This window comes from Perognathus longimembris, chromosome 3 (assembly GCF_023159225.1).
Source record: "Perognathus longimembris pacificus isolate PPM17 chromosome 3, ASM2315922v1, whole genome shotgun sequence".
Taxonomy (NCBI): domain Eukaryota; kingdom Metazoa; phylum Chordata; class Mammalia; order Rodentia; family Heteromyidae; genus Perognathus; species Perognathus longimembris.
In genome coordinates this window covers 63,684,408-63,710,171 of record NC_063163.1, presented here as the reverse complement: position 1 = coordinate 63,710,171, position 25,764 = coordinate 63,684,408, and the positions used below count along the sequence as shown (strand labels likewise).

The 25,764-nt window shown below is 37.5% G+C and overlaps 1 protein-coding gene across 2 annotated transcripts in view; it reads right to left on the bottom strand.

Moving 5' to 3' along the window:
- Positions 1–3,937: 3,937 nt before the first annotated feature.
- LOC125348460 (zinc finger MYM-type protein 2) overlaps positions 3,938–25,764 on the bottom strand; it is a 94,307-nt gene continuing 72,480 nt past the window's right edge. For both annotated transcript variants that reach the window (XM_048341685.1, XM_048341686.1), the window contains 11 exons: positions 22,111–22,240; positions 20,791–20,906; positions 18,746–18,914; positions 16,643–16,768; positions 14,936–15,030; positions 11,571–11,739; positions 11,335–11,486; positions 7,158–7,272; positions 6,255–6,506; positions 5,886–6,006; positions 3,938–4,806 (listed from right to left, as the gene is read on the bottom strand). In XM_048341685.1, coding sequence (XP_048197642.1) covers positions 4,614–4,806; positions 5,886–6,006; positions 6,255–6,506; positions 7,158–7,272; positions 11,335–11,486; positions 11,571–11,739; positions 14,936–15,030; positions 16,643–16,768; positions 18,746–18,914; positions 20,791–20,906; positions 22,111–22,240 — 1,638 coding nt within the window. In that variant the 3' untranslated portion in view covers positions 3,938–4,613. The remainder of the gene's footprint in view (positions 4,807–5,885; positions 6,007–6,254; positions 6,507–7,157; positions 7,273–11,334; positions 11,487–11,570; positions 11,740–14,935; positions 15,031–16,642; positions 16,769–18,745; positions 18,915–20,790; positions 20,907–22,110; positions 22,241–25,764) is intronic.

Sequence of the window (25,764 nt, the reverse complement as noted above, 5' to 3'; positions counted from 1 at the left end):
AGCACACCAGTATCATTAAAATAATCAGAATCACTTCCGTTGACCACTTCTGGCAAACCAGGAGCCAGCAACAGCAGTTAGAACAATCTGAGTTTTACATACAGGTAGCAATGACCAATGTTTGCAATCCCTACTCTAGACAATGGTAGCCTTGTTTTGTTTTGGTGCCTGTCCTGGGGCTTGAATCCAGGACCTAGGCACTATAACTGAGCACCTCCATTTATGGCTTTTGGTGGTTATTCAGAGAGAAGTCTCACAGACTTTCCTGCCTGGGCTGGTTTCAAAGTTTGATCCTCAGATCTGTCTTCTAAGTACCTTGAATTATAGGTGTGAACCACCAATGCCTGTTCATAGGAGCCTTTTGAAGTACTGATGGGTGTTCACAATCTTCTATTGTAAATTCTAATGACTATATTTCCTCTGTTCCCTGAGAGTTAAATGTGTATTATTTGTCAACCCAACTCCCCACAAGATGTAAACTTTGAGTTCAGCACATGTAGCCCACACCTGTAATCCTAACTATTCAGGAGGCTGAGATCTGAGGGCTGTGGTTCAAACCCAGACTGGGCATAAAAGTTCTTCTTACCTCCAAAAAGCTGGAAATGGAGCTGTGATTCAAGTGGTAGAGTGCTAGCAGTCAGCAATAAAGTGAAGCAAGAAAGCCCAGGTCATGAGTTCAAGTTCCACTAACAGAAACTGCACTCGTGCATACACATACATAGAGTAAATTTGGGAACATTCTCTTAATCTTCTTTCTCTTCCCTCTCTAACTACCAGTAGAGCAGTTCTGCTACTAATATCAGTTCCCTGACACAAAGGAAAGAGATAGCAAATACTAAGCTATGTGTGGATGCATATGGTTTGTGGACTGAATTTAATTCTGAGTTACCTGAGAAGGGCTTAAAGAAAATTGGGTTAAAACATCTACTTCATAGAGTGCTCTGTAACCTTCCTTTATTCAGAATTCCTAGACCAAAGGAGCTTCAGATTTTGGAACATTTGCATAGACTTTACTGGTTGAGCATTCCTAGCACAAAAATTCAGTGTCCTGTTGGCACTTGGAGTGTTTTAGATGTTAGGGCATTTGTTTTTCAGATTTTCAAATTAGGCACATTCAACTCATATTTTAGTTGCCAGTTAAATGTTAGCTTCTCTTCTGTTTACTTTTTCAAAGGCCTAAATCCACGAACTTGTTTGAGCTCCGTTACTTAACAGACATCATCTGCCTGGGACAATGTACTCCTAGTTCATTACAAAATGGGGCTATCACCACTTAGTGCATGTACCTCATAATATCTAACTTCCAAGTTAAGGAGAGGGGGTACAAATTCAGATACCCCATAGGTGTTTTTCTATTTTCTGCCCCAGATTGATATAGCTAACCTGCCCTGGAGTTCTGGACATCAGCTTTTAAGTTGTTTAAGACCCTGTTGGAAAGATATACCCACACTACAACCCAAAAGCATCTGAATACTAGAAGACAGCCCTAAAGTTGGTCTAATCCTAAAAACAAAGAACATAGTAACAAATTCAGAATGCTCTTTAAATGTAAGTAACAGACTTATTAAGGGGGAAAATTCAAAAGTACTGTAATTTAGTTAAAGAAATTTATTCTTTTAAAATACTTTCATGTACACTTTCATGACTATTTTGAGGGGAACAAGATTCTCCTACAATCAATGTTATCTTAGAACAAAAAATGACATATGTATAACAATACATTTTGGAAGTAACTGGCAAAATAAAAATGTAAATGTCTATAGTGATTTAAGACTGCAACATATTTGCAGATTAACTGGACCCACATTAAAGAGTATGCAGTGAAAACCCAAACTTTCAATTTTTTGGCTTCTCCATTACTGTATCTCTTAATACTATGCATAAATTGCATCCATTTGCAAATCACAACTGGCCAGGACAAGGGGAAATTCCATCAGAAAAACAATGATAAATATGAATGCATAGTACAATATGCACCTTCCTCCTAGTTCAGTAAGGTTAACACACTGGTAACAACTCCACTTAATAAGATAAAAAACAAATTACTACTGAAGCAAAAATATTTTCATGGAAAAAAAGCTGAGCTGCCTAGAAATAATCATTATATATTGTGTTACCTAATACAGTAAAAAGCCTTTAAAAATGATTAATGACTAATTTTTGCATGGGAAATGCACTTTCTTCAATATGGCTGATCATCTTTTTTCACTGAATGATTTTAAATGACAAAATCATTCTTCAGGACAGAAAAATATAGCATCTTCAATAGATATCTCAAGACAATAAACTGTATTTACAAGATGCTGTATGTACAGGATGCTATCTATAGTTAGAAATCACAAGAAAAAATAAATTTCTACCATTTCACTTCCTTTTTCTCAGCACTCAACTATGACCACACACACATAGGAGAGCCAAGATTAAGTAAAACCTGTTCTAGATGAAGTATCCCAAAACAAGTAGTTCTCATAAAATATTTTTTTTCTTTTCACCCTGAGAATCAATTTAACCTATCACTGGATTACAATCAAGACAAAGACAGGAGCTCTAAATCCTCTATTCATGTCAAAATCAAACTGATGTAGGCTTCGCCTAAAAAAGCTAAGATATACAAATGAATAAAATGTAAATAGTAGGACATGGTGCTTACTAGTAGTACCATGGCAGAAATTTATAATATTTGGTGAAATATACAAGAAGTGACATTTGGGAAAATGTTTATTGCTGTTTTGATGGAACATAGCACCAGGTTGAAGAACAAAAAGATGGTTAGGATTAACCACCTTTTACTCAATAATATGCATTTATAGGAAAAGTGCATAAAGAACTTGCTCTGGAAAAAAGGTAAGTTGGAGGAAATTTTTGTATCATGTTTTAAATGCTACCAGCTTTTCTTCATGAAATAGCAATCTAAGGTAACTTGTATCAGATTTGTTGTATGATTTATCACTGAACAGATACAAAATTAAGGAACAGAAAAGTTATTTAAACTTATAAAACAAGTTACAATACTGCAAATTTTTTAGGACAAAAATTTGTCAGGTAATTAATTATTGTTTGAAAATAGTGATTATACCTGTGAATTTTTCCAAATCATGATGGGGCCAAGTTTGTTGGTGTGCTAACACTTATACTAACGAGAGAAATATCTAAGGGATTTATAGATATTGACTACCTTCTTCTCTGAACAGGCCAATTTCCCCTTGAACAATTCTAAAAAGGCAAAGTCACCATGGTGACTTGGAATTTAGAAACAAGGAAATAACATGATTGTATACATTGCTAGACAAAGTTGGCTAAATAAGTTAGTCTTTAGAAAGTAGAATTATAAGTAAACTTCCTTATTCTAAAAGAAAATGTTTGAATAAACTGCTATGCAGAAGCACAAAGTAGGTTTTTTTAACGCATTCTTCTATAAGAAGTAATTAAAATTTAAAAGCCAATCTAACATCAAATATGATTTTTTCTGAGTCAGATTTTCTCCATCAGTTTTTCTATCTTCTTCAATTATTTGAAATAAAATCATTACACTGGTAGTCTATAAACTAAAATGTGATACTATCTTAAAGTAACATAACTTTCTGTAACAACTATATCAAGAGTAACATTACTAAAAAATGATTTTACCTAATGTATCAATCATATTTGAAAGCAGGCACAAGAATTCCAATAAAAGTGGTTTCGACCACTACATAAGTAACATTGCAGCATGATCTTTATCCATAAAGGGGGTGGAGGGAGAGGGAAGAGGACAAATAAAAATCAATCTTCTACCAATAAAGGGGACCTTTAGGTATGTAGGCTGACAGAGAAGTTATATTTTCATCAGACATTCTTACAAAGAAAAATGTCTTAATGATCCTGTTTTCAGCTTATCATCATTCTTTACATACATATATAATTAATTATTGGTTGGGGTGATGCAGAAAGCCACAAATGAGAAAAGGACACTAAGTTTTAATAAGGGGAACAAAAAGTTGTTTTCACCAGCATAGATTCACATTACAGCACACCAATATCAACAGCATTCTCGTGTCTATTTTTGGTACAGAAGATGGTATCTCTCTACATAACCTTGTAAGGCTTCAAACTAAAACATAAAACAAAAACAAAACCCAAACAAAACAAACAAAAAAACCCAACCTATTAGTTTACAGTTTATTTTAAAAATTGTGAAAGACACTGCAAGTTCTAAACTTTTAGTAGTGCTACCCATACACAACCATCTGGTCAAGAACTCAGTAAAAGCATCCACTCTTTTGAAGAAGCTTTGCAACAGTAGAGTTGTGCAATATGAATGTTTCTTACTACAAGAAAAAAATTATACATGGCACATTCTCATTCATATCTTGTAATGTAAAAAGTTATAAACATACCTAATCAAATAAATAATAAAAAAGAATCTGAATGTATTTGTTAAGTATTCTAAAACCACTACATAGAATAATGGCAACTTTCACTCACAGATTATTTACATGGTAATACCCAGTGTGGGTACACTGCTACAAAACTCAAAACAGGAAGAGTAAACTTGAAATGTTTTCCATAGTAAAGATCTAGCAGCATGAGTATCTAATGCTGTTTTATCCCGATTGCTTCTGAAACATTCCGTTTTAGTCTGTGTCTTCATCCAGTTCATAATTATCTTTATCATAAATATCTTTAACTAGAAGAACCCGTACAAGCATATTTTCCAAGGTGTTTCGGTCCAGTGAAGTAGATGTATACCAGACAGGGCTATCCGTAGAACTAGAGCATTCTGGTTGCAAATAAAAAACATCCATTCTCTGATTAAGATTCTGTGGACTTTGGAGGAAAGGAGAAAAAGGTCAGTTCCACAAAATATACAAAAATTTCCCATCCCTATCCTTTCAAGTGTAATCAGACCCCAGTTATCACATTACATAGCTAGATTCTGCCTTGCTGCCTATAATAAATATTCCGTCACTAAATAACAATAGACTAAAAATTCATTTTTGTGATAAAAAGATTATCTCCCTACTATATTTTAAGAATTCTAGAACATTCGCGAGTATATTTTCCAAAGCTTCTGGAAGTTACATTTCAAGAATTCTAGACACCATTGTGTGTGTGTGTGTGTGTGTGTGTGTGTGTGTGTGTGTCTCTGTGTGTGTGCCTGTGTGTGTCTGTGCATACACACACACCAACCCTGGGTCTTGAATTCAGGGTCTGGACACTATCTCTGAGCTTTTGTGCTTCAAGCTAGCACTTTATCACTTTAGCCACAGCTCCACTTCTGGCTTTTTGATAGTTAATAGAAGATAAATCTGCTTGAGATGGCTTTGATCCCTAATCCTCAGATCTCAGCCTCCTGACTAACTAGGATTATAGGAGTGAATCACTGTGGCTCAAGTGGTAGAGTACTAGTCTTGAGCAAAATAAGCCAGGGACAGTGTTCAGGCCCTGAGTCCAAGCTCCAGGACTGGCAAAAAAAAAAAAAAACAAAAAAAACAATTGCTGGTGCCAGTGGCTCACATCTATAATCCTGCTGCTCAGAAAGCTGAGACCTGATCCACTCAGATTCATGTTCTATGTGTTAGAAGAACAACAGAACAGCTGGCTTCTGGTGGCTCATGCCTGTAGTCCCAATTACTCAACAAGTTGAGATCTGAGATTCAAGATGTGAAGCCAGCCCCGGTAGGAAAGTCCAAAAAAGCCAAAAAGCCAGAAGTGGGTCTGTAGATCAAGTGGTAAGAGTGCTAACCTTGGACCAAAAAGCTCAGGAAAAGTACCCAGGCCCAGAGTTCAATTCCCCAATGCACACACACATACCAAGGATCAGTTAAAAATGTCACCTCTTAGTAGTGTTAAATTCAATCAACTTACAGTATCATCTTATATGGCCAAGTTCCATCAGTGCTCACCTTTTGGATAAATAGCATTCAAACATTTTCACAGGACATCTTGAAGGATTGGCTGTGTTTTCAATTTGTTCAAATAATGGCTCATCATCTTCATGTTTTCTTTTTCCAGTAGAAATTTTATCTTAAAAAAATAAAAATTAAACACTCTAAAACTAATCTTGAAGAATGACAGTACTACTCTATCTTGACGTCTACACTGTAGTTTTGGGCAAGGTACAATTCACTTATCCAAAAGAACCGAGACAATGAAAAACCACATCGTTTGTCTTGTTTTGTGAAAATTCCTCAGGTTCTTATCAAGATGGGTTTCACCAAGGCAAGGTTTGAATATTCCCCCTATAGACAATCTCAAAAGATCTGTTACCTTACCTTCAGTATCTGTTCCACATAAGGAAGACACTTGGTATCGAAGACATGCTTTGTTTTCCATTGTTAAAGGGTTTTTTTTCCAATGCCTAAACACAGTGCCAAAGGAAAGTCTTAAGTGTTGTTCCACTGTTTTCAGGCCAAAATACTTAGTGTTAAAGTAGAACAAGGTATTCAAAAGAGCTACTGGAGAGTGTGATCCTAGTTGTTTTATCCTCCAGAGATAGTCTTCTTCAACTCGAGAGAATATCGACCCTTAAATAGAGAGAACCACTTTAAAACAATTATCATAAATAAGTTTTTATTTCACCATCTAGAAACAAAGTAAACGTACATAAATCTAACCCAAACCTCCATAAATAACAGGCCAACTGGAATAAACTTTAAAAATTGCCTCTTTAATAACACAGAGACTATGAAACTATCACGTATCAAATAAGGAAGTGGGGCTGGGAAGCAGTGGCAAAGCATAGGGAAGCGAGTACAGTGCTTTGGGTTTGATCCATAGTACCAAAAGCAGGGAGGGGAGCATGCAACAAAAACTGGATGTTTCCTTCTGCTTTTCAATAGCATAGTAAGACAATGGTCAGAAAATAACCTTAATCTGTAGAATTCCTAAAAGCAATAGGTGATTTCCATACACACACATTTTCTTCAAACATCTGAAATTGTGGTTTAGGAGAAATTTACATCAGAATCTCCAGTACAGGGCATAAGACATACACATCCAGTTTTGTACTCCAGAGAGAGTTCATCACATTTCTTCCAAAGCTCTTATAAACACTACTTACTGAACAGATAAGCTCATGAATACTCTAAATAACTATGCTATCTTAATTATACACAGTTTCTGTAAACATAACAATTCCAGTATCATTAGCATCACTTTTATTTAAATAGCATTACCATCTGGAAGTATGCTGGGTTGCCAACTTCGGAGTATTTTATTCAATTCTTGTTCAAACATCTGGTATCCAGCATCAATAAATATGTTGTCCTTTCGATTACTTCCACACAAGTACTATTAAAAAAAAAAAAAACAGAAATAAAAGTTAACTGTAAACAATGAATTTATCACACTTTGTATTCCCTCTCACTCTTTTTACTGTGGCTTGATCTTGGGACTTCACACTCTCGCTCAGCTTGCTTACTCATCATCTACACTGCATTATTCTTTCCCTTTTCTTTTTTTCTTTTCTTTTTTTTGGTGGGGGGGGGGGCAGTCCTGGAACTTGAACTCAGGGCCTGGGCACTATCCCTAATATCTTTTGCTCAAGGCTACCATTCTACCACTTAAGCCACAGCGCCACTTCTGGCTTTTCCACTTTATGTGATACTGAGGAATTGAACCCAGGACTTCATATATACTAGGCAAGCACTCTACCACTAAGCCACATTACCAGCCCACTCTATTACTCTTGAGCAACACTTCCTGCCCTCCTTTTTGCAGTTATTTTGGAGATGGAGTCTGGCACCTTTCTTTTCTGCTGGGGGTGGTTTCAAACCAAACCAGATCCTCCAGATCTTAGCCCCCTGAGATCTAGGAAAAGGCATGGGCCACTGGTGCCCAACTTTTTTTTGGCCAGTTTTGAGGCTTGAACTCTGGGCCTGAGCACTGTCCCTGAGCTTCTTTCACTCAAGGCAAGTGCTCTACCACTGGAGCCACAGAGCCACTTCTGGCTTTTTTTTTTTAGTTTATCAGAGTTAAGAGTCTCACAGACTTTCCTGCCCAGGCTGGCTTTGAAGCACAATTCTTAGATCCCAGCTTTCTGAGTAGCTAGGATTACAAGCAAAATAGGATTACAAAAAAAATAATTTGAGTGATACTGTTGTTTAAACTCAAGACTTAGCACTTGCTAAGACATTCTATTATCTGATGCTTCCCAGCCAACACTAAAGAATGTACTAAAAACTAAAGTTTGCAAAATACACTTAGTGGGATTCACAGAAAAAAATTAAAAATGTATGATAACACCGCAACAAAAAGTGAGAGGGAGAAATTGGTAATAGACTATTAGATTATAAAACAGCCAGTAAAACAACAGATTTTAACTGAATGACAGCAGTAATTCTTACATCAATTTATATTTATACTTAATGTATATACTTTTATAATGCCTAAAAGCAAGGTCAACATTATCTGACCCATTGCCCATTTTTATAGTTTTATTGGAACAGAAAAATCACCTATTGCTCATGTGGCTTTCTTACTACAATGGCACCTTTCAACGATTGTGGGCATAGCAATGCTATATTAGGTCTACCTGCCTTTTACTTTAAGGGGAAAAGAAAAAAGATTCATTGTGTTTATGAGTTGCTTTGTTGAATGCAACTTCTTTGTATAACTAAAGATAATTTTAATTTTTTGGCCAGTCCTAGGGCTTGAACTCAAGGCCTGGGCACATTCTCTGAGCTTCTTTTGTTTGAGGTTAGCATGTTGAGCCATAGTGCCACTTCCAGCTATTTCTATTTAGGTGGTACTGAGCAATCAAACCCAGGGCTTCATGCATGCTAGGCAAGCACTCTACCACTAAGCCACATTCCTAGCCCCTAACAAAATTTAAGTATGTCATCTCTGTTCTCTTAATTACAAGTGTATAATTAAAAAGATACTGCCAAATTGGATTTTTTAAAAATAAAGCAAGGCCTAATAAATAATTAGCTACAGCTACATACAAAAGAATCAAACTTTTAAATAAAAATGTAGGGGCTGAGGATGTGGCTTAGTGGTAGAGTGCTTGCCTAGCATGCATGAAGCCCTGGGTTCTATCCCTCAGTACCACATACACACAAAAAGCTGGAAGTGGGGCTGTGGCTCAAGTGGCAGAGCACTGGCCTTGAGCTGAAGAGCTCAGGGAGAGTGGGCAGGCCCCTGAGTTCAAGTCCCAGGACTGGCAAAACAATCAATAAATCAATAAATCAAAAGTTATAAGTAAAAATGAAAGGAAAAAAGGCATACTCATAATTAAAACTGAAACTCCAGTGTCATCATCTGATGTTAACCCAGGGCTACAGGTACACGAGGCAAGCTCTCTTGCCACTAGGCCATATTCCCAGCCCATCTGCTTCCATTTTAAATCCCAGCTATGCCAAGCAGTTCCTACAAATCTGCAGCCTTCTATTTATAATATCCAAGCTACGAAATCAGCCTAGGTGAACAACAACTAATATACGGATAAAGAAAATGTTGTGTAGGGCTGGGGATATGGCCTAGTGGCAAGAGTGCTTGCCTCGTATACATGAGGCCCTGGGTTCAATTCCCCAGCACCACATATACAGAAAATGGCCAGAAGTGGCACTGTGGCTCAAGTGGCAGAGTGCTAGCCTTGAGCAAAAAGAAGCCAGAGACAGTGGTGCTCAGGCCCTGAGTCCAAGCCCCAGGACTGGCAAAAAGAAAAAGAAAATGTTGTGTATATGCACAATGGAGTATTTTTTTTTAAATCATGTTATTTGCAGAAAAATAAACTGGAATTCAGATTAAGATAAGCCAAGCTGAGAAAGACAAATTGTTTTTGCTCTCTTATAGAATCTAGAGGGGGGAAAAATAATTACATATTTAAGATACAGACTCTTGGGGGAAAACCAGCAGGAAGGGGGGAAAAGAAGTTAATAAGGGATAAATATGATTAAAGCAAGGAAACAAGCGTGCGTGTGCACACACGCACACATACATACATACACACACTTAAAAATAATATGATGGGGGCTGGGAATGTGGCTTAGCGGTAGAGTGCTTGCCTAGCATGCATGAAGCCCTGGGTTCAATTCCTCAGCACCACATAAACAGAAAAGGCCAGAAGTGGTGCTGTGGCTTGAGTGGTAGAATGCTAGCCTTGAGCAAAAAGAAGCCAGGGACAGTGCTCAGGTCCTGAGTTCAAGCCCCAGGACTGGGAGAGAGGGAGAGAAGGAGAGAGGAGGAGAGGGAGGAAGCATGAGACTTAAGTGCATTTAAATTTATCAAAGGGAAATTAAGAAAAAGTAAGCTGTATTATTTCTACTAGGTTGCTACTACACAATATATGACAGCCCCCTGATACACATTACTGTATTATACTACACTTACCCATCATTACTTTTATCATCTTAGGCAAATTTCTATCCCAAAGATAATATAAAATTATGAATTAGTTTCTACAATAACTTACTTCAGTTAAATTATATATCTGTTAGCAGCATAACAAGTAATACTGAATGTATCCCACAGGTATCCCACATAATCTGCCACATTTCAAACTATGTAAGATATGAAGAAAGAGACTGTGACTGTGGGTTAAATCTGAGAAATTTTTTCTGACCTAGAGGCTAAAGTCAATCTTCACATTTACTGTGGAAACAGACTTACTCAGATTCATAAAAATATAGATGAAACACCCAAAATTTCTAAGAAAATGACCTCTTTCATGAGATGATCCCAAAGATCAAGAAGTCATATTACCAAAGTTAAAAATACATTAGAAGCCGGATACCACTGGCTCAGACCTGTAATCCTAGCTACTCAGGAGGCTGAGATCCTACGATTAGTTTGAGTCTAGCCCAGGAAAGTCCATGAGACTCTTATCTCCAATTAAGTAGGAAAAGGGCCAGAGTGGGTCAACTGGTAAAGCATGAGGTTTGAGGGAAAAAAATAGCTCATGGAAAACACCCAGGCCCAGAGTTAAAGCCCTAGGACCAGCAATTTTAAAAAAAAGATAGGTAGAGTGCTTGCCTAGCATACATGAAGCCCTTGATATGATTCCTCAGTACCACATAAACAGAAAAGGCCAGAAATGGCACAGTAGCTCAAGTGGTAGAGTGCTAGCCTTGAGCTACTTTGCTCAAGGCCAGTATCCAAGTTCAAGCCCCAGGACTGGCAAAAAAAAAAAAAAAAAAGAATACATGCGCTAGGATATATATGTACCTGGGAAAATCTTTTAAAATATTGAAACATTAACAAGTAGTTAACCATTTCTTCTCTTTCTTGGTAAGCCAATAAGTTTCAGAAAACTATTCTTAATCTTCTATAGGTACATTTTTCTCTCCTCATACGACCACAATAACTTTTCTTACTCAAATTATCCTTGAAAGCAACCATCAAAATACCAACCTCCTGTATTCCAAGACAAAGATAATAGATACTGTCAGGTGCATAATTCTCTCCATTTGGTCTTCGGATCTCATTGACAAAATGGGCTAACCCATAGTTAAGCTCAGCTGTGGTATGAGAGAGTAAATCTTCTTTTAAATTTACTGATTTAGCTAAAAGGAAATAAAATAATCATTACTATTATGTCTTACCTAAGGTATTCTTTTAAAATAGGGCTTAGCAATCAAAACACTTACAAGATTTTAGCTCATCTAATACCAGAAGATCTTCATCAAGTTGCCTAGTTTTGACCCAGTGTTTCCATGCATTTACACCATATGAATATTTGAAAGGAAAGCTGCACTCTGAGTTGTCAGAACTATCATCATGAGACTGGTATCCTGATACAGCTTTTCTCTTGGCTCCCTATTTTAAAAAAGTTATTGTAAATTTTTGTTTAACACAACAGTATTTCATAACTTTCTATAAACCATGAATCAACAAAGGCATATTAAAAAGAAATATATTTATTTGCTTTAGAACTAGCTGGTATTGTACCCAGGATATGCAATCAACCCAGATGTCCCTCAGCAGACAAATGGATCAAGAAAATGTGGTATATATACACAGTGGAATTCTATGTCTCCATCAGAAAGAATGATACCATACCATTCATAAGGAAATGGAAAGACTTGGAGAAAATTATATTAATGAAGTAAGCCAGACCCAAAGAAACGTAAGTTGCATGGTTTCCCTCATTTGTGGTAACCAGTATGTGCCTATAAATCTACAAAGTAAACACAGTGGATAGTAAAAGATTTTTTAAAAATGCATGTGGACATGATAAATTATACATGACTCTAGACATTCACACAGTGAGGCCCAAGGAGGATATTCTTAGGAAAAGATCACAAAGGCTCAGTAGCTATGTGCATATGAAATGTACATTTTATATGGCATGTATCCCCAGACAATGATGGCTTACACCTGTAACCCTAGCTACTAAGGAGGCTGAGATCTGAAAATCACAGCTCAAAGTTAGCCCAGGCAGGAAAGTCTATGTGACTTTTATCTCCAATTAAAAACAGGAAAACAGGGCTGGGAATATGGCCTAGAGGTAGAGTCCTTGCCTCACATAAATGAAGCCCTGGGTTCGATTCCTCAGCACCACATATACAAAAAAAGCCAGAAGTGGCACTGTGGCTCAAGTGGTAGAGTGCTAGCCTTGAGCAAAAAGAAGCCACGGACAGTGCTCAGGCCCTGAGTCCAAGCCCCAGGACTGGCAAAAAAAAAAAAAAAAAACAAAAAACAACAACAACAACAACAGGAGAACAGATGTAGAGCTGTGGTTCCAAGTGGTAGAGCACTAGGCCTGAGCAAAAAAGCTTAGGGAACAGTGCCTAGGGTCACAACCGATAAAAACTAAAAAATAATAAACAAATGATTACTGAAACGAACATTAAGAAATGGAAACAAGAGGCTTTTGGTTATTTTGCTCTTTTTGTTGTTGTTTTCTCCTTTGTTACTGTTTTTTTTATTTTTGTACCCTCTGTCTTACATTTAAGTTTATCTTTTGGGGGGAAGGTAAAGAGGAGCACAAACTGGTGGGACAAAGGGTGAACAAAAGCAACTCACTAGACACTATGTTGAAAAAGAACTATGCAACTTGTAGGGGACTAGGGTTGGGAGAAGAAAAACTGGGAGAAAATGAGTGAAGAGGTGATACTGTTCATAAAAAATTACTCATTACCTGACTTATGTAACTGCAACCCCTCTGAATATCACCTTTATAACAATAAAAAACAATAAAAATACTAGCTGGTATTAACGAATCTGACAATAGTTACTTAGAACATTTCTTGAAATGCAACTCTCAAACTGTCATGTTTCTACACAAAGTACTTTGTACATGAAAGCAATAATAGTGAATGTATTGAAGAGAAAATAATAAAAGATATTAGGCTAATTAACAGGAAATTTTGAATAACCATCTTATAAGGAATTTCTTTTCACTATTTTTTTCATTTTTTGTTTCGTTTTGGTGGTACTACATATAGCCATGCCAAAAAGTACTCTACAACTAAGCAAAATCTCTAGCCCCTGGCTATTTTTCAGTCTTGTTTTTGCACACAAGCTCTCACTATTTAGCTCAGGCTGACCCTGAACTCAATCAACAAACTCCTGTTAGATTAATGTTTGTGTTATCACACTTTTTTTTGGTGGCATTGTTTTGAACTTTGACATATTAATGATATATCATTCTTTCACTTTTCTTTTTTTTTTTAATTTTTATTTTTGGTTAGTATTAATTGTTGAATCCAGCCTGGATTCAATTGCTGAACTGTTTTGCTCAAGGCTAGTTCCCTACCACTTGAGACTCAGATCCACTTCGACTTTTTGTGGTTCACTGGAGATGAGTCTCAGACTTCTCCTGCTTGAGCTGGCTTTGAACTATGATCCTCAGATCTCAGCCTCCTACCTAGTGAGGATTACAGGTGTGAGCCACTGATGCTTGTCCATCCACCCATTATCTTTCCTTCCTTTTCTTCTTTATGTGTGGGTTTCTAGCTAAGCAAAGTATTCCTACCATAGAACCATGAAGACTTTTTCACAAAAGTTTATGTTTTTAGCTCTTACATTTAGGTCTGTGACCCATTTAATTAATTACTTTATATGGTGTCAAATAAGAGTTCACCTTCATCCTACTCCAAGTACTTCTTTTTCAGTTTTCTTTCTTTGGGGGTAAATTTATGAAAGCCATCTTTCTTTATGGTGCCTTATGTTGGAAATCAAAAACAGAAAGTTGTTGATAGAATAATAAAACAATTACACCTATTAATACATTTAGATTTAATCTAATAAGTGCTCTAGATGTTTTATGTCGCCATGCTTAAAAGAGACCAGGTATCATTAAACTGTGTAACCTTTTTTCCTTGTTGACTAATCTCTCATTAAAAATAACACCTGTAATCCTAGCTATCCAGGAGGCTGAGATCTGAGGATCATAGTTTGAAGCCAGCCAGGACAGAAAAGTCTATGAGTCTCTTAACTCCAATTAAGCACCAAAAAATAAACAAACAACAACCAAAAAGGCCAAAGAAGAGCTGTAGCCCAGGGGCTACAGGGTTAACCTTGAGTATAAAAGCTCAGGGATAGCATCTAGGCACTGAGTAACAAGCTGCAGGACGCACAAAGAAACTAACAAAAATCAGTGAAAACTAAAATCACTCCCCTAGTCTCTGTCTCTCTCTTCTTGCTCTATTGACTCAAGGTGTCAAGAGTCCTAACTGGTCCTGAACTTTCCAACTCTCCTGACTAAGATTCCCCAGTAATGAGATTACAGGCATATACCATGCCTAGATCAGAAAACAGTCTCAATTTTTGTCAGACTAATTTACACTTTTTAGCAACTACTCTCTATTTTGAGGTTATATCAAGATAAATTTTAAAAGAAAAACTCAATGCCATGGTGTAAAAGCACAGTTCAAGACTTAAGTATTTTCCAGTATAAAAACAAAATCTTCTCATACATATTCTTAAGTACAACAAATCCTTACTTTCAATTTCATCTTTGTTCTGTTGGGTTACTGCTCTACCTAGGCAGTAAGAATGAATTTTGTACCTTTTTTTTAGATCGAGGTCTGGGCTGTTCTTCATATTCTTCCCCAAATACAGGTGGTAATAAAAACTCATTTTCCATATCAAGCTCTTCTGCAGCTGGCAATTAAATCAGAAAAAAGTTTTATATCAAAGTTGACAGTACAGATATATCCAACAAAAACAAAGTCAATGAAGAACTAACCATAAAATATAAGCATTCATACCCGGGGATAATCTGACCTGGCTAGGGAGTTCAGGTCTTGCTGTATCTTCCAAAGTCTGTGAGTTCTAATAAACTCCATTCAGACTTCAAAAAAACCACATATATGTCAAATATCAATATAGAATTTTCAAGGAAATATGTAGAATAAGGAGAGTTATTACAATCTGAAATTCAATTATAAGATTTAGGTATAAATATGGTGGCTCACAAAAATATTTTCAGCTATTCTGAAAGAGATTGATTAGGAGGACTGAGGTGCAAAGACAGCGGGGGAGGGGAAGAGATGGGACACACGACCTTCTATGGAAAAAAATATATATATAGCACAAGTGGTAGAATAGCTGCCTATAAAGCACAAGGCCCTGAGCTCAACATCCAACTACTTCCTCTCAAACAAAACAAATCCAAATAATTGTAAAGATTTAAAGGGTTGCAGTACAAATCTACTGCAATTTACTAAGTCTTCCTGAAACAATGTCTTATATTTTCTTGTGCTCTATAGCCACTCGACAAAGTAACAAAAACTGGAACACATTTCTTCTACTAACAGCTGGCAATTTTCTTTTCTTTTCTTTTTTGGCCAGTCCTGGGGCTTGGGGACTTAGGACCTGAGTACTGTCCCCGCCTGGCTTCTTTTTGCTCAAGGCTAGCACTTTACCTCTTGAGCCACAGTGCCACTTCCAGTTTTTTCTGTTTATGTGGTGTTGAAGAATCAAACCCAGGGCTTCATGCATGAGTGGTAAGCACTCTACTGCTAGCCACATTCCCAGCCCCCAATAATAATTCAAATGAATGTCATCAATGCTTTTAAATTTAAAAAGAAATACATTATTCCTTTTTGTTTCAAAACTTTCTGTAAGGAATTTCTTACTATGGGCACACAATCATCTTAATATATGCCTCCCAAGTAGCTAGAATTACAGATATAAGCTACAGCTTATAAAAAGCTAAGGTTTTTGTGCTTTTTTTTTAACATATAAAGGAATATGTCTTATATTCCTACAATTCAATCCTATGCTTTATTATAGAAAACAACTTGTTTTATTTGAGCTGGAGCCCAGTGCTAAAGCACATCTCCAGTATCTGGGGGCTGAGAGTATGGCCTAGTGGTAAAAGTGCTCGCCTTGTATACATGAAGCCCTGGGTTCGATTCCTCAGCACCACATATATAGAAAAAGCCAGAAGTGGAGCTGTGACTCAAGTGGTAGAGTACTAGCCTTGAGCAAAAAGAAGCCAGGGACAGTGCTCAGGCCCTGAGTCCAAGCCCCAAGACTGGCAAAAAACAAAACAAATAAAAAAACCAGTATCTAATCTGTTCATATACATAATTAGATATATAGGTAGACTAATATGGATATATTTTCCACATACATTCTTTCTCATCCACATAAGAAAATGCAATTATGAATATAATAGGCAATGACATGAATATTAAATGGTGAATGATCTTATTAAGCATAGTTAGCACTCTGTAAGCAGATTCAAAAGACAGAATGTTTTGAGTACCTCTGGGAAAATCTATTTCAATATCCAAATCTGGTTCATATGGCACATCAGGCATGTTAGACTGTACTTCCTGGTCAGAATTCTTCATGAGATCTGAACCAATTACACCAGTTTCAATAATCACATCTGTAATTAATTCAAAATTTTATTAAAAAACAAAATATTCTTTTAAATCTACAAAAAGGAAATTATTTAGGAATACAATAAAATAATATTTTGTCACCAAAAAGATGCAGCTATCTTAATATGTAAATTACTATAAACGTCATAATTTTAACTAGATAATCTTTTAAGTACATAAATACTGTTAACCCTACATTAATTTTGACTGACTCTTCTAAAAGGTATAAGTGTATTGTGATAATAAAACAATTCATAGTCTTTTCTTTCTTGTTTTTGTTTGTCTATTTTTGGTGGGAGGGAGGGAAGATGGTAGGTACTGGGGTCTAAACTCCAAGGTCTTGCACACCTCTTAGGTAAGTCCTCTATGATGTGGGCCTCGCCCAAATTTAATTGTTCAGTTGTTTTTTATTTAAAATAAGAGTATTATATTTTCCCCCAGAGCCAGACTTACACTGATCCTCCAAGAGGGTCTGCTTCATAGCAGGAATTATATGTGTATAGCAACACACTTGGCCCAAAGACACAATCTTGTTAGAAATTAACTAATGAGGGTAAACAATTCTACTTTTAAAACACCTGAGTTTTGACTGAAGAGTCTCTAAAATCACTCAATATATACTTTGTATAATTAGTGTCTAAAAGTTACACCTTCTATGAAGGATATATATTTTCCTCCCTGTTCTATTTCTCTTTTGGAGGGAAATTGGGGAACTGAGACTAGGTCAATGGTACAGAGCTTGCCTATCACATGCAAGATGATGGAACCAATCCACACAGACACCATTTACTTTGATGGTTTTTGGTGGGTGTGCATGTGCAAGCATGCTGATCCTGGGGCTTGAACTCTGGGACTGGGCGCTGTCCCTGAGCTTTTGTGCTCAAGGATAGTGCTCTATCACTTGAGCCACAGCACCACTTCTGGCTTTTTGGTGGTTAATTGGAGAGAAGAATCTCACAGACTTTCCTGCGCAGGCTGACTTTGAAAGGAGATTCTCAGCTCTCAGCCTCCTAAGTAGTTAGGATTATAGGCATGAGTCACTTGTGCCTGGCCCTTTTTGTTTTGTTTTGTATTTTTTCTTTGAGATAAGAGTTCTTCTATGTAGCCTCAGGTTTGCTCCAAATTTAGTGTTCCTGCCTCAACCTCCAGCATGATGAGGTGACATATATGTGCTACCATGCCTAGCTTCCATTTCACATTTAAATTGTGTTTTAACGTTTACAACCCATCAAAGTATTTTCACAGCTTTTGATAAATACTTAAACACGAGTATAATTAAGAAATACATAGAGAATTATATGCACCAACCATCCTCTAGGATAAAGGAAATTAGGCAGCTCATGAACGAAACAGAATTCTGGAGCAAAAGACAGGAATAAATGAATGAATGAATGAATTTAGAAACATCTACAATGTGCTCATTTAGAATTATTGTATACCATGTAGCAAGCAATGTACCAACTGAGGTTATGATAAATTCTGGCACATATAATGCAAATTATTTTATTAATATACAAAAATACTACAAATTTGGAAATAACTTCTAAATTTAAATCATGTCTAAAGTCAATTTTATGTCTGTGTTAACAGGTATAACTCTGAGTTACTTTTGGGAATGAAATCCAATTACAACTAAAACAGAATGAGTAAGTCAGGTATGGTGGGTGGTATGTACGTGTAGTCCTCACATACTTAGAAGGCTGGACAGAAGGATCATTTAAGCACCGTTTCAGAACAAACACAAAAATAAGGAGGATATAAAATTATTGCTTTGGTTGTCGGGCTTGGCATTAGTGGTATATGTAGTGTGGACCTCATAAAATACATTTTCATTATAGTAATTTATACCAATATAAATATCACACTAATCACAGTATGCTTTTCATCTGTAAGAATCTCAATATTTGTTTTCAAATGCACATTCACATGAATGTACACAAATGCACATACAATGATATACTAATTGACAAAGTATAGCTCACTGTTGATGTTGGGTGACTCTGTTTTCCCCTCATCTTCAGTCATCATATCTGACATTGTAAGCAAATCTGTATCAAGAGGATCTGAAGGAACTTTGCTTTTTAGCTCAATTGCTGGAGGCATCTTCTCAGTGCTGGCCAATGGAGCAGGCAGAAAAACAGGAACGGGCACCTAATTAATCAAATTATTTAGTGTTAGGTTGCTACACAATAAAAGATACACTCCCAAGTCAATAATTCCTGACATATAGCTTACTTATATAACATGTTTTTAAAAAGCTTTGGAAATAACATATGTTAAACTAGGATGTGAAGTCTTAACAAAGAAAGTCTAGAACATATACAGGTTATTACTTTTTGAAATAAAACTTGAAGCCTGGCCAGGGAGTGGCTCATGCCTGTAATCCTAGCTACTAAGGAGGCTGAGATCTGAGAGCTACAGCTGAGAGCAAGCCTGGGCAAGAGAGTCTGTGAGACTTTTATCTCCAATTAACAACCAGAAAACTGGAAGTAATGCTATGGCTCTAAGTGTCAGAGCGCTAGCCTTAAGCAGAAGAGCCCAGAAACAGCTCTCAGGCCCTGAGTTCAAGCCCCATGACCAACAAAACAACAACAACAAGAAAAACAGTTGAGAGAAAAAAAATTTTGATGATGTTATTTTGTTTCTTTTTCTCTAGTCCTGGACTTGAGGAATGGGCCCTCACTCTCCCTGAGCTTTTGTGTTCATGGCTAGCCCTGTACTCTGGAGCTTTGGTTCCACTTCCAGGTTTTTTGGGTGGTTAACTGGAGGTAAGAGTCTCCTGGACCGGCACTGGTGACTCACACCTGTAATCCTAGTTACTCAGGAGGCTGAAATCTGAGGATCACAGTTCAAAGCCAGCCTGGGAAAGAAAATCCATGAGACTCATCTGCAATTAACCCTGAGAAAAGTGGTAGAGCACTAGCCTTGAATGATAAAGCTCAGGAACCGTGCCGGGGCCCTGAGTTCAAGCACCACAACTAACAACAACAACACAGAGTCTCCTGGACTCTCTGCCTGGGCTGGCATTGAGCCAAAATCCTCAGATCTCAGCCTTCTGAATAGCTAGGATTACTGGTGTGTGCCACTGGCAGCTGGCTGTAAATTATGATTTGAAGTATTTCTTTCCTGGAGGTGAATTTAACAGCTAAGATTGAACTGCTCTAAATATTGCAAGTAATTTGAGATAAAACTCGTGTGTGTGTGTGTGTGTGTGTGTGTGTGTGTGTGTGTGTGTGTGTGTTGCGCACAGATGGCCTGGGTACTATCACTGAACATTTTTGTGCTGAAGTCCAGTGTTCTACTACTTGAGCCACAACTCTATGTCTAGTTTTTTTTGGTGGTTAATTGGAAGTAAAAATCTCAGGAACTTTCCTGCATAGGCTGGCTTTGATCCAGGATCCTCATATCTCTGTGTGTGTGTGTGTGTGTGTGTGTGTGTGTGTGTGTGTGTGTGTGTGTGTGTGCGTGTGCGTGTGCGTGTGCGTGTGTGTGTGTTGCACACAGATGGCCTGGGTACTATCACTGAACATTTTTGTGCTCAAGTCCAGTGTTCTACTACTTGAGCCACAACTCTATGTCTAGTTTTTTTTGGTGGTTAATTGGAAGTAAAAGTCTCAGGGACTTTCCTGCATAGGCTGGCTTTGATCCAGGATCCTCAGATCTCAGTCTCCTAAGTAGCTAGGAAAACAAGTGTACATCTTCAGTGCATCCAACTAAAATTTAGTTGTTTTAAATGAAAGTTTAGTCTGTGTTTCTGTTTAAAAACTTGTAACTTACAAATATTTCCTGTGAAAATAAGCCCAAATATAAACCACAATATACACAGAGACGGTGTAGGTATCTGCTAAACTATCAAGGATGAATATTGAACTGATTAAACACAAAACATGGTTCAATGGAGATTTAACCAAATCCAATTGTGGAATATAACCAAGCATGGCCTCCCCACATGCACTTTACTAAACAAATGCAACCTGCCCTGTGCCTAAAGTAGTTTAAAAACGAAAGAGAATAAATTCCAACTTACAGGAACAGGAACTGTAGTAGGAACAGGAATATTTTGACTGTACATGTGCATGGGAACTGGGACATACACAGGCACAGGGATAGGCACTGGAACATATTCCGTTTTCCAATTTTCATCTAAAAACAAATATAAACATATAAGGAGCAGTATACATACTTCAATAGTTGTGGTGTTAAGAAATGTCAACAAAGAAAAATTTACCTAGGTACTCATTTAGTGAAATTTTCTAATTACTCTAAGATTTGATTACTTAAAAACAACAAGAACTGCTGTTTCCAAGAGAGAAGCTGCTGTTTCCTAGAGAGTAGAATTTAGGCTTTAAAAACATACTTTCCGGCTGAGGACTGGTGGCTCATGCCTGTAATCCTATCTACTGACAGGATCACAGTTTGAAGGTAGCCAGGACAGGAAAATCTGTGAGACTTAAATCCAATCAACCACCAAAAAACCAGAAATAGAGCTGTTGCCCAAAAGGAAGAGTACCAGCCTTGAGAGTACCAGCTTGCTTTTTTGCAGGTTGACTGTAGATAAATGTCTTTGGGATTTGACTGCCCAAACTGGCTTCAAATCATGATCCTCAGGCTGCTCAGTAACTGAGATTATAGACATGAGCCACCAGCATCAAGCTCAAGGAAATTTTTGATAGTTACTTGTTTTTTGTTTTGCATGTATGTGTGTGCCAGTCCTGGAGACTGTTGCTGAGCTTTTTTACTCAACCATTTAAGCCACAGCTCTGCTTCTGGCTTTTTGGTGGTTACTTAAGAGATAAAAGTCTCACAGATGCTGAGTCAGATTTTGGTGGCTCGTGCTTGTAATCCTAGCTACTCGGAGCCTGAGATCTGAGGACCATGGTTTAAAGCCAATGGTGCTATGGCTCAAGTGGTACAGTGCTAGCCTTGAGCAAAAGGAGCTCAGGGATAGCACATAGGCATAGAGTTCAAATCCTGCACCAGAAGAGAAAGTCTCCTGTCCCAGCTAACTTTAAACTTGGATTCACAGATCCTAGCCTCCAGAGTATCTAGGATCATAGGCATGAGCCACCAGTTAAATTTCATTTTTTCATTTGCTTACATTAGTTATGTATACAGGAAGGGATTTCACTGATACATTTCCACATATTTACTTTTCTGGCCTTTATCAGACTATCTTATCATAAATGATACCCAGTATTCAAGGTAACAAGCAAAGTTAGATAAGTGAAAATCAAAAGAAAATGACCCAACAAATCTATTCAGTAACCTGTCACACAATAAAAGTGTAAACTTTTAGTTAATGAAGTGCAAGGTATAGGGCAATATAAGGCAAAATTTCCTAAGTTACCTGTCTGGGAAGATTTAGACTGCATATGAGGTTTACAGTAAGTAGCTTTTGTCATTGTCAAAGGTTTGCAAAGAACTGCTTTGTTCTTCATCTCTTTGTTTGGTGTTGGGGAAGGGGGTGGTGCTGAACCCTACAAAGAAGCAAAAAGAAACATTTTTTGACAGTCCTACCATTACTTCTTGATGCTTATGAATACACAGTTTCTAAAGCTTAAGGAGGAAACACACACAAGGAAAAGTAATATCAAATTATGTCATTATTACTATGTGTACAACTATAGAAGATCAATGTGAATCTTAGCCATAGGCTGGTTAAGTACCAGGAATTATTTTTTCTAAAAATGTATGCCTCATTTGCAAAATACAGTAGGCAAGCAAGTTTTCAAAACATACAATTCTTTTACATACTAAATAAAGGTTAAAAAGATAAACCATGAAAATAATTTGGTTCTTTTGTTGCTGAAGAGTATTCTAAAGACAGAATTCCATTCTAATACCATCTTCCTTCATGTTGTCAAAGTCCTCTCCAGTCATTCACCATTTTTAACAGTTCTGTTTTCTATACATATTCAATGACTCTGAAAATTGTAAGTTAGGGAAACATTTTTCAACAGTTAAATGTTTGATGCTGTCTTAGACAGTCAAAAAAAAAAAAGTTGTGAGCTGGGAATATAGCATGGTAGTAGAGTGCTTGCTTGGCATGCATTAAGCCCTGGGTTTAATTCCTCAGTACTCCATAAACAAGAAAGGCCAGAAGTGGTGCTGTGGCTCCAATGGTAGAATACTAGTCTGGAGCATAAGACACTCAGGGACTGTGCCCCAGACCCTGTGTTCACGCCCCAGGACTGGCCAAAAAGAAAAAACGGGCGGGGGGGGGGGGGGGGGGGAGTTTGTGTAGAAAATTGACTTCCAATTGCACACTGAGATTTCCTTGTTAGAATCATGAGCCTTGAAAGTGATACATGTCATGTAGTGTGCCTTCAAAGGCTTTAGTATGCAGTGATGATGGCTAATTTTAATTGCCAACTTTATAAGATTAAGAAAGGTCTAAGAAACCAGGTGACAGTGGCTCATTCCTGTAATCCTAGCTACATGGTGGCTGAGTTCTTAAGGTGACCATTCGACGCCAACTCGGGCAGGAGAAAGTCCATGAGACTCTTATCTCCAATAAACTCCTGAGAAAAAGCTGGAAGTGGCACTGTGGTAGAGAGTAATAAGAGGCTCAGAAAGGGCTGGGAATGTGGCTTAGTGGTAGAGTACTTGAGTACTTGCCTAGCATGCATGAAGTTCTGGGCTTGATTCCTCAGTACCACATAAACAGAAAAGGCCAGAAGTAGCACTGTGGCTCAAGTGGTAAAGTGCTAGCCTTGACCACAGAGAGTCTCAGGGACAGAGCCCAGGTCCTGAGTTCAAAAGAAAAAGGGGGGGAGGGAGGGAGACTCAGGAGCAGTACCCAGGCCAAGCCCTGGGACCAGCCAAAAAAGAAAAAAAGAAAAGAAAGATCTAGGAGATTGGCAAAGCACATCTCTGCATATGTCATTCATGTCCTTTCCAAAGATGGTAAGGTCATAAGGGCTCAGAGTTAGTAAATGAATTAACCCCTTAATGGATTCATAATACTTATTGGAAGGTGATAAAAGACAGGGTGGGGGGGGCCTACCTGAAGGCAGTAGGTGACAGGAGATATGTCATGGTCCCTTTCTGTATTCCCCTGTTCTGCTGTCTACCATGAAGGTGAACAGCCTTCCAATCCAAACACTTCCAATGCTATGATGTTCTGCCTTACCATGGGCTCAGAATTAATAAGCCAAGCACTGTAGACTGAAATCTCTAAAGCAGTAAGCCAAAATAAGTCTTTTCTCCTTTAAGTTGTTGATGTCAGGCATTCTGTGACAGTGATGAGAAAAGTAACTAAGCTCGGGCATAGATAGAAGGGCTGAAAGACAGTGTTTGGGGATGAAGAACATGCCACATTGGGGTTTTTTCAGTTTTCTGTAGCAATGACTAATAACAATAATAATAAGCAATGAACAATAAAATTTTGGAAAGCAAAGTTTTCATCCTGGAGACAGTATTCAACTTCCAGCGTAAAGCAGTTATATAATCAGTGCCAGAATATTTCAAACATTTTCCATGCATTTTTATGTCATGCTGCCAATAGAAATTTCTTTTGCCCTACTTATAGGTTTTTTATCAAGTGTTCATGGATTTTGAGCACAGTGTATCATGTGGTATATTATTAGGGTTTATACTTAAGTTCACGGTATTAATGACAAAGTTAGACAAACTGTGAAGACCACTTACAGGTTTCGTAACATCCTTAATTTGTTTTTCTTTCTAAGCCAGGGGTCAGTAGCTCATGTCTATAGTCCTAGTTATTCAGGAGCCTGAAATCTGAGGATCTAGGTTAGAAGCCAACTCTATGAAACTCCTGTCTGGGATAAACCACCAAAAAAAGCCAAATGTCAACCTGTGGCTCAGGTGGTAGGTAGAGTCCTACTCTTGAGCAAAAAGGCTCAGGAAAGGCACGTAGGCCCCGAGTTCAAGCCCCAAGACCAGCAAGCATGCCATGTACACAATCTGATTAGCACTAAAAACTAGTTTTCATAATTCTTCTCATGTATAATGCTTAGCAGATATTCTCTAGTCATGTCCGCATCAACAGAACCCACCTCACCTTGGCAAGCACTAATTGAGGAAATAACATTTTCCTAATCCAGGATAACATGTTGTGCACCCAAAGTCTTGTGACAATGCTCTTCACTGCACTTTTGTAAATGGGGCATCCTCTGATAAGTCTATAAACAGAGGTACCATGGTACATAAGCTTTTGGGTTGGCCTTGTGCAATGATTCTTCCTTTCTTTGGTTGTTATTAATTCATTAATATTTAACTCACAGCCCTCTAACTCATGCCTGAATGATGTATGGCCTTTTTTGTATGCAAGGATGCCTGTTAACAACATTTCAGCACGACACTTGTGAGCCTTTGTAAACAGCAAAATCACCAACAAAAGCACAAAAGTGGAAAAAAATAAAGACAGCAAACAGAAACAAAACATTATACTAGTTCACAACATGAAAGATGAAACCAGAAGGAACAACACTGCCCTGATCTGCCTCAACTGGGAACACACATGTCAAGTGAATGTACAAGCGTACCAAAGTTCCACAGGTGCTGATCTAGGTAAGTACAGAAATTCACACAGACTCCAGAAGTAATGAAAACTAGTTGTACCAAAAGAAATATGTCTGAATTTTTTTCAGGGGGAAGGGGTAGGCAATGCTATGAAGAAAACAAGGCCTTCCACATGATTAACAATCACCAACTATAAGAATCAAGCCCTTTTGTTTTAAAAATCTGCAAAAGTGTGTACTAAAAAGCTATTTTTAAGTGAATAGCTCATTGACGTGTGTGTGTGTTATACATACATACATACACACACACACACACACACACACACTTATACCCACCCACATTCATACGGCCAATGAGGCCAGCAGAGAATTAGTTACTATATATTAAGCAGACAAGGAGTCTTGAACAAGAGCTAAGGAACTTAGTTCTAAGGCTATATAGACCGTGAACAAGTAAATAGCCAGTGCTACAATCTTCTAAACTGTATAATGGGGACAAAAACTTAGCAGACAGTTTT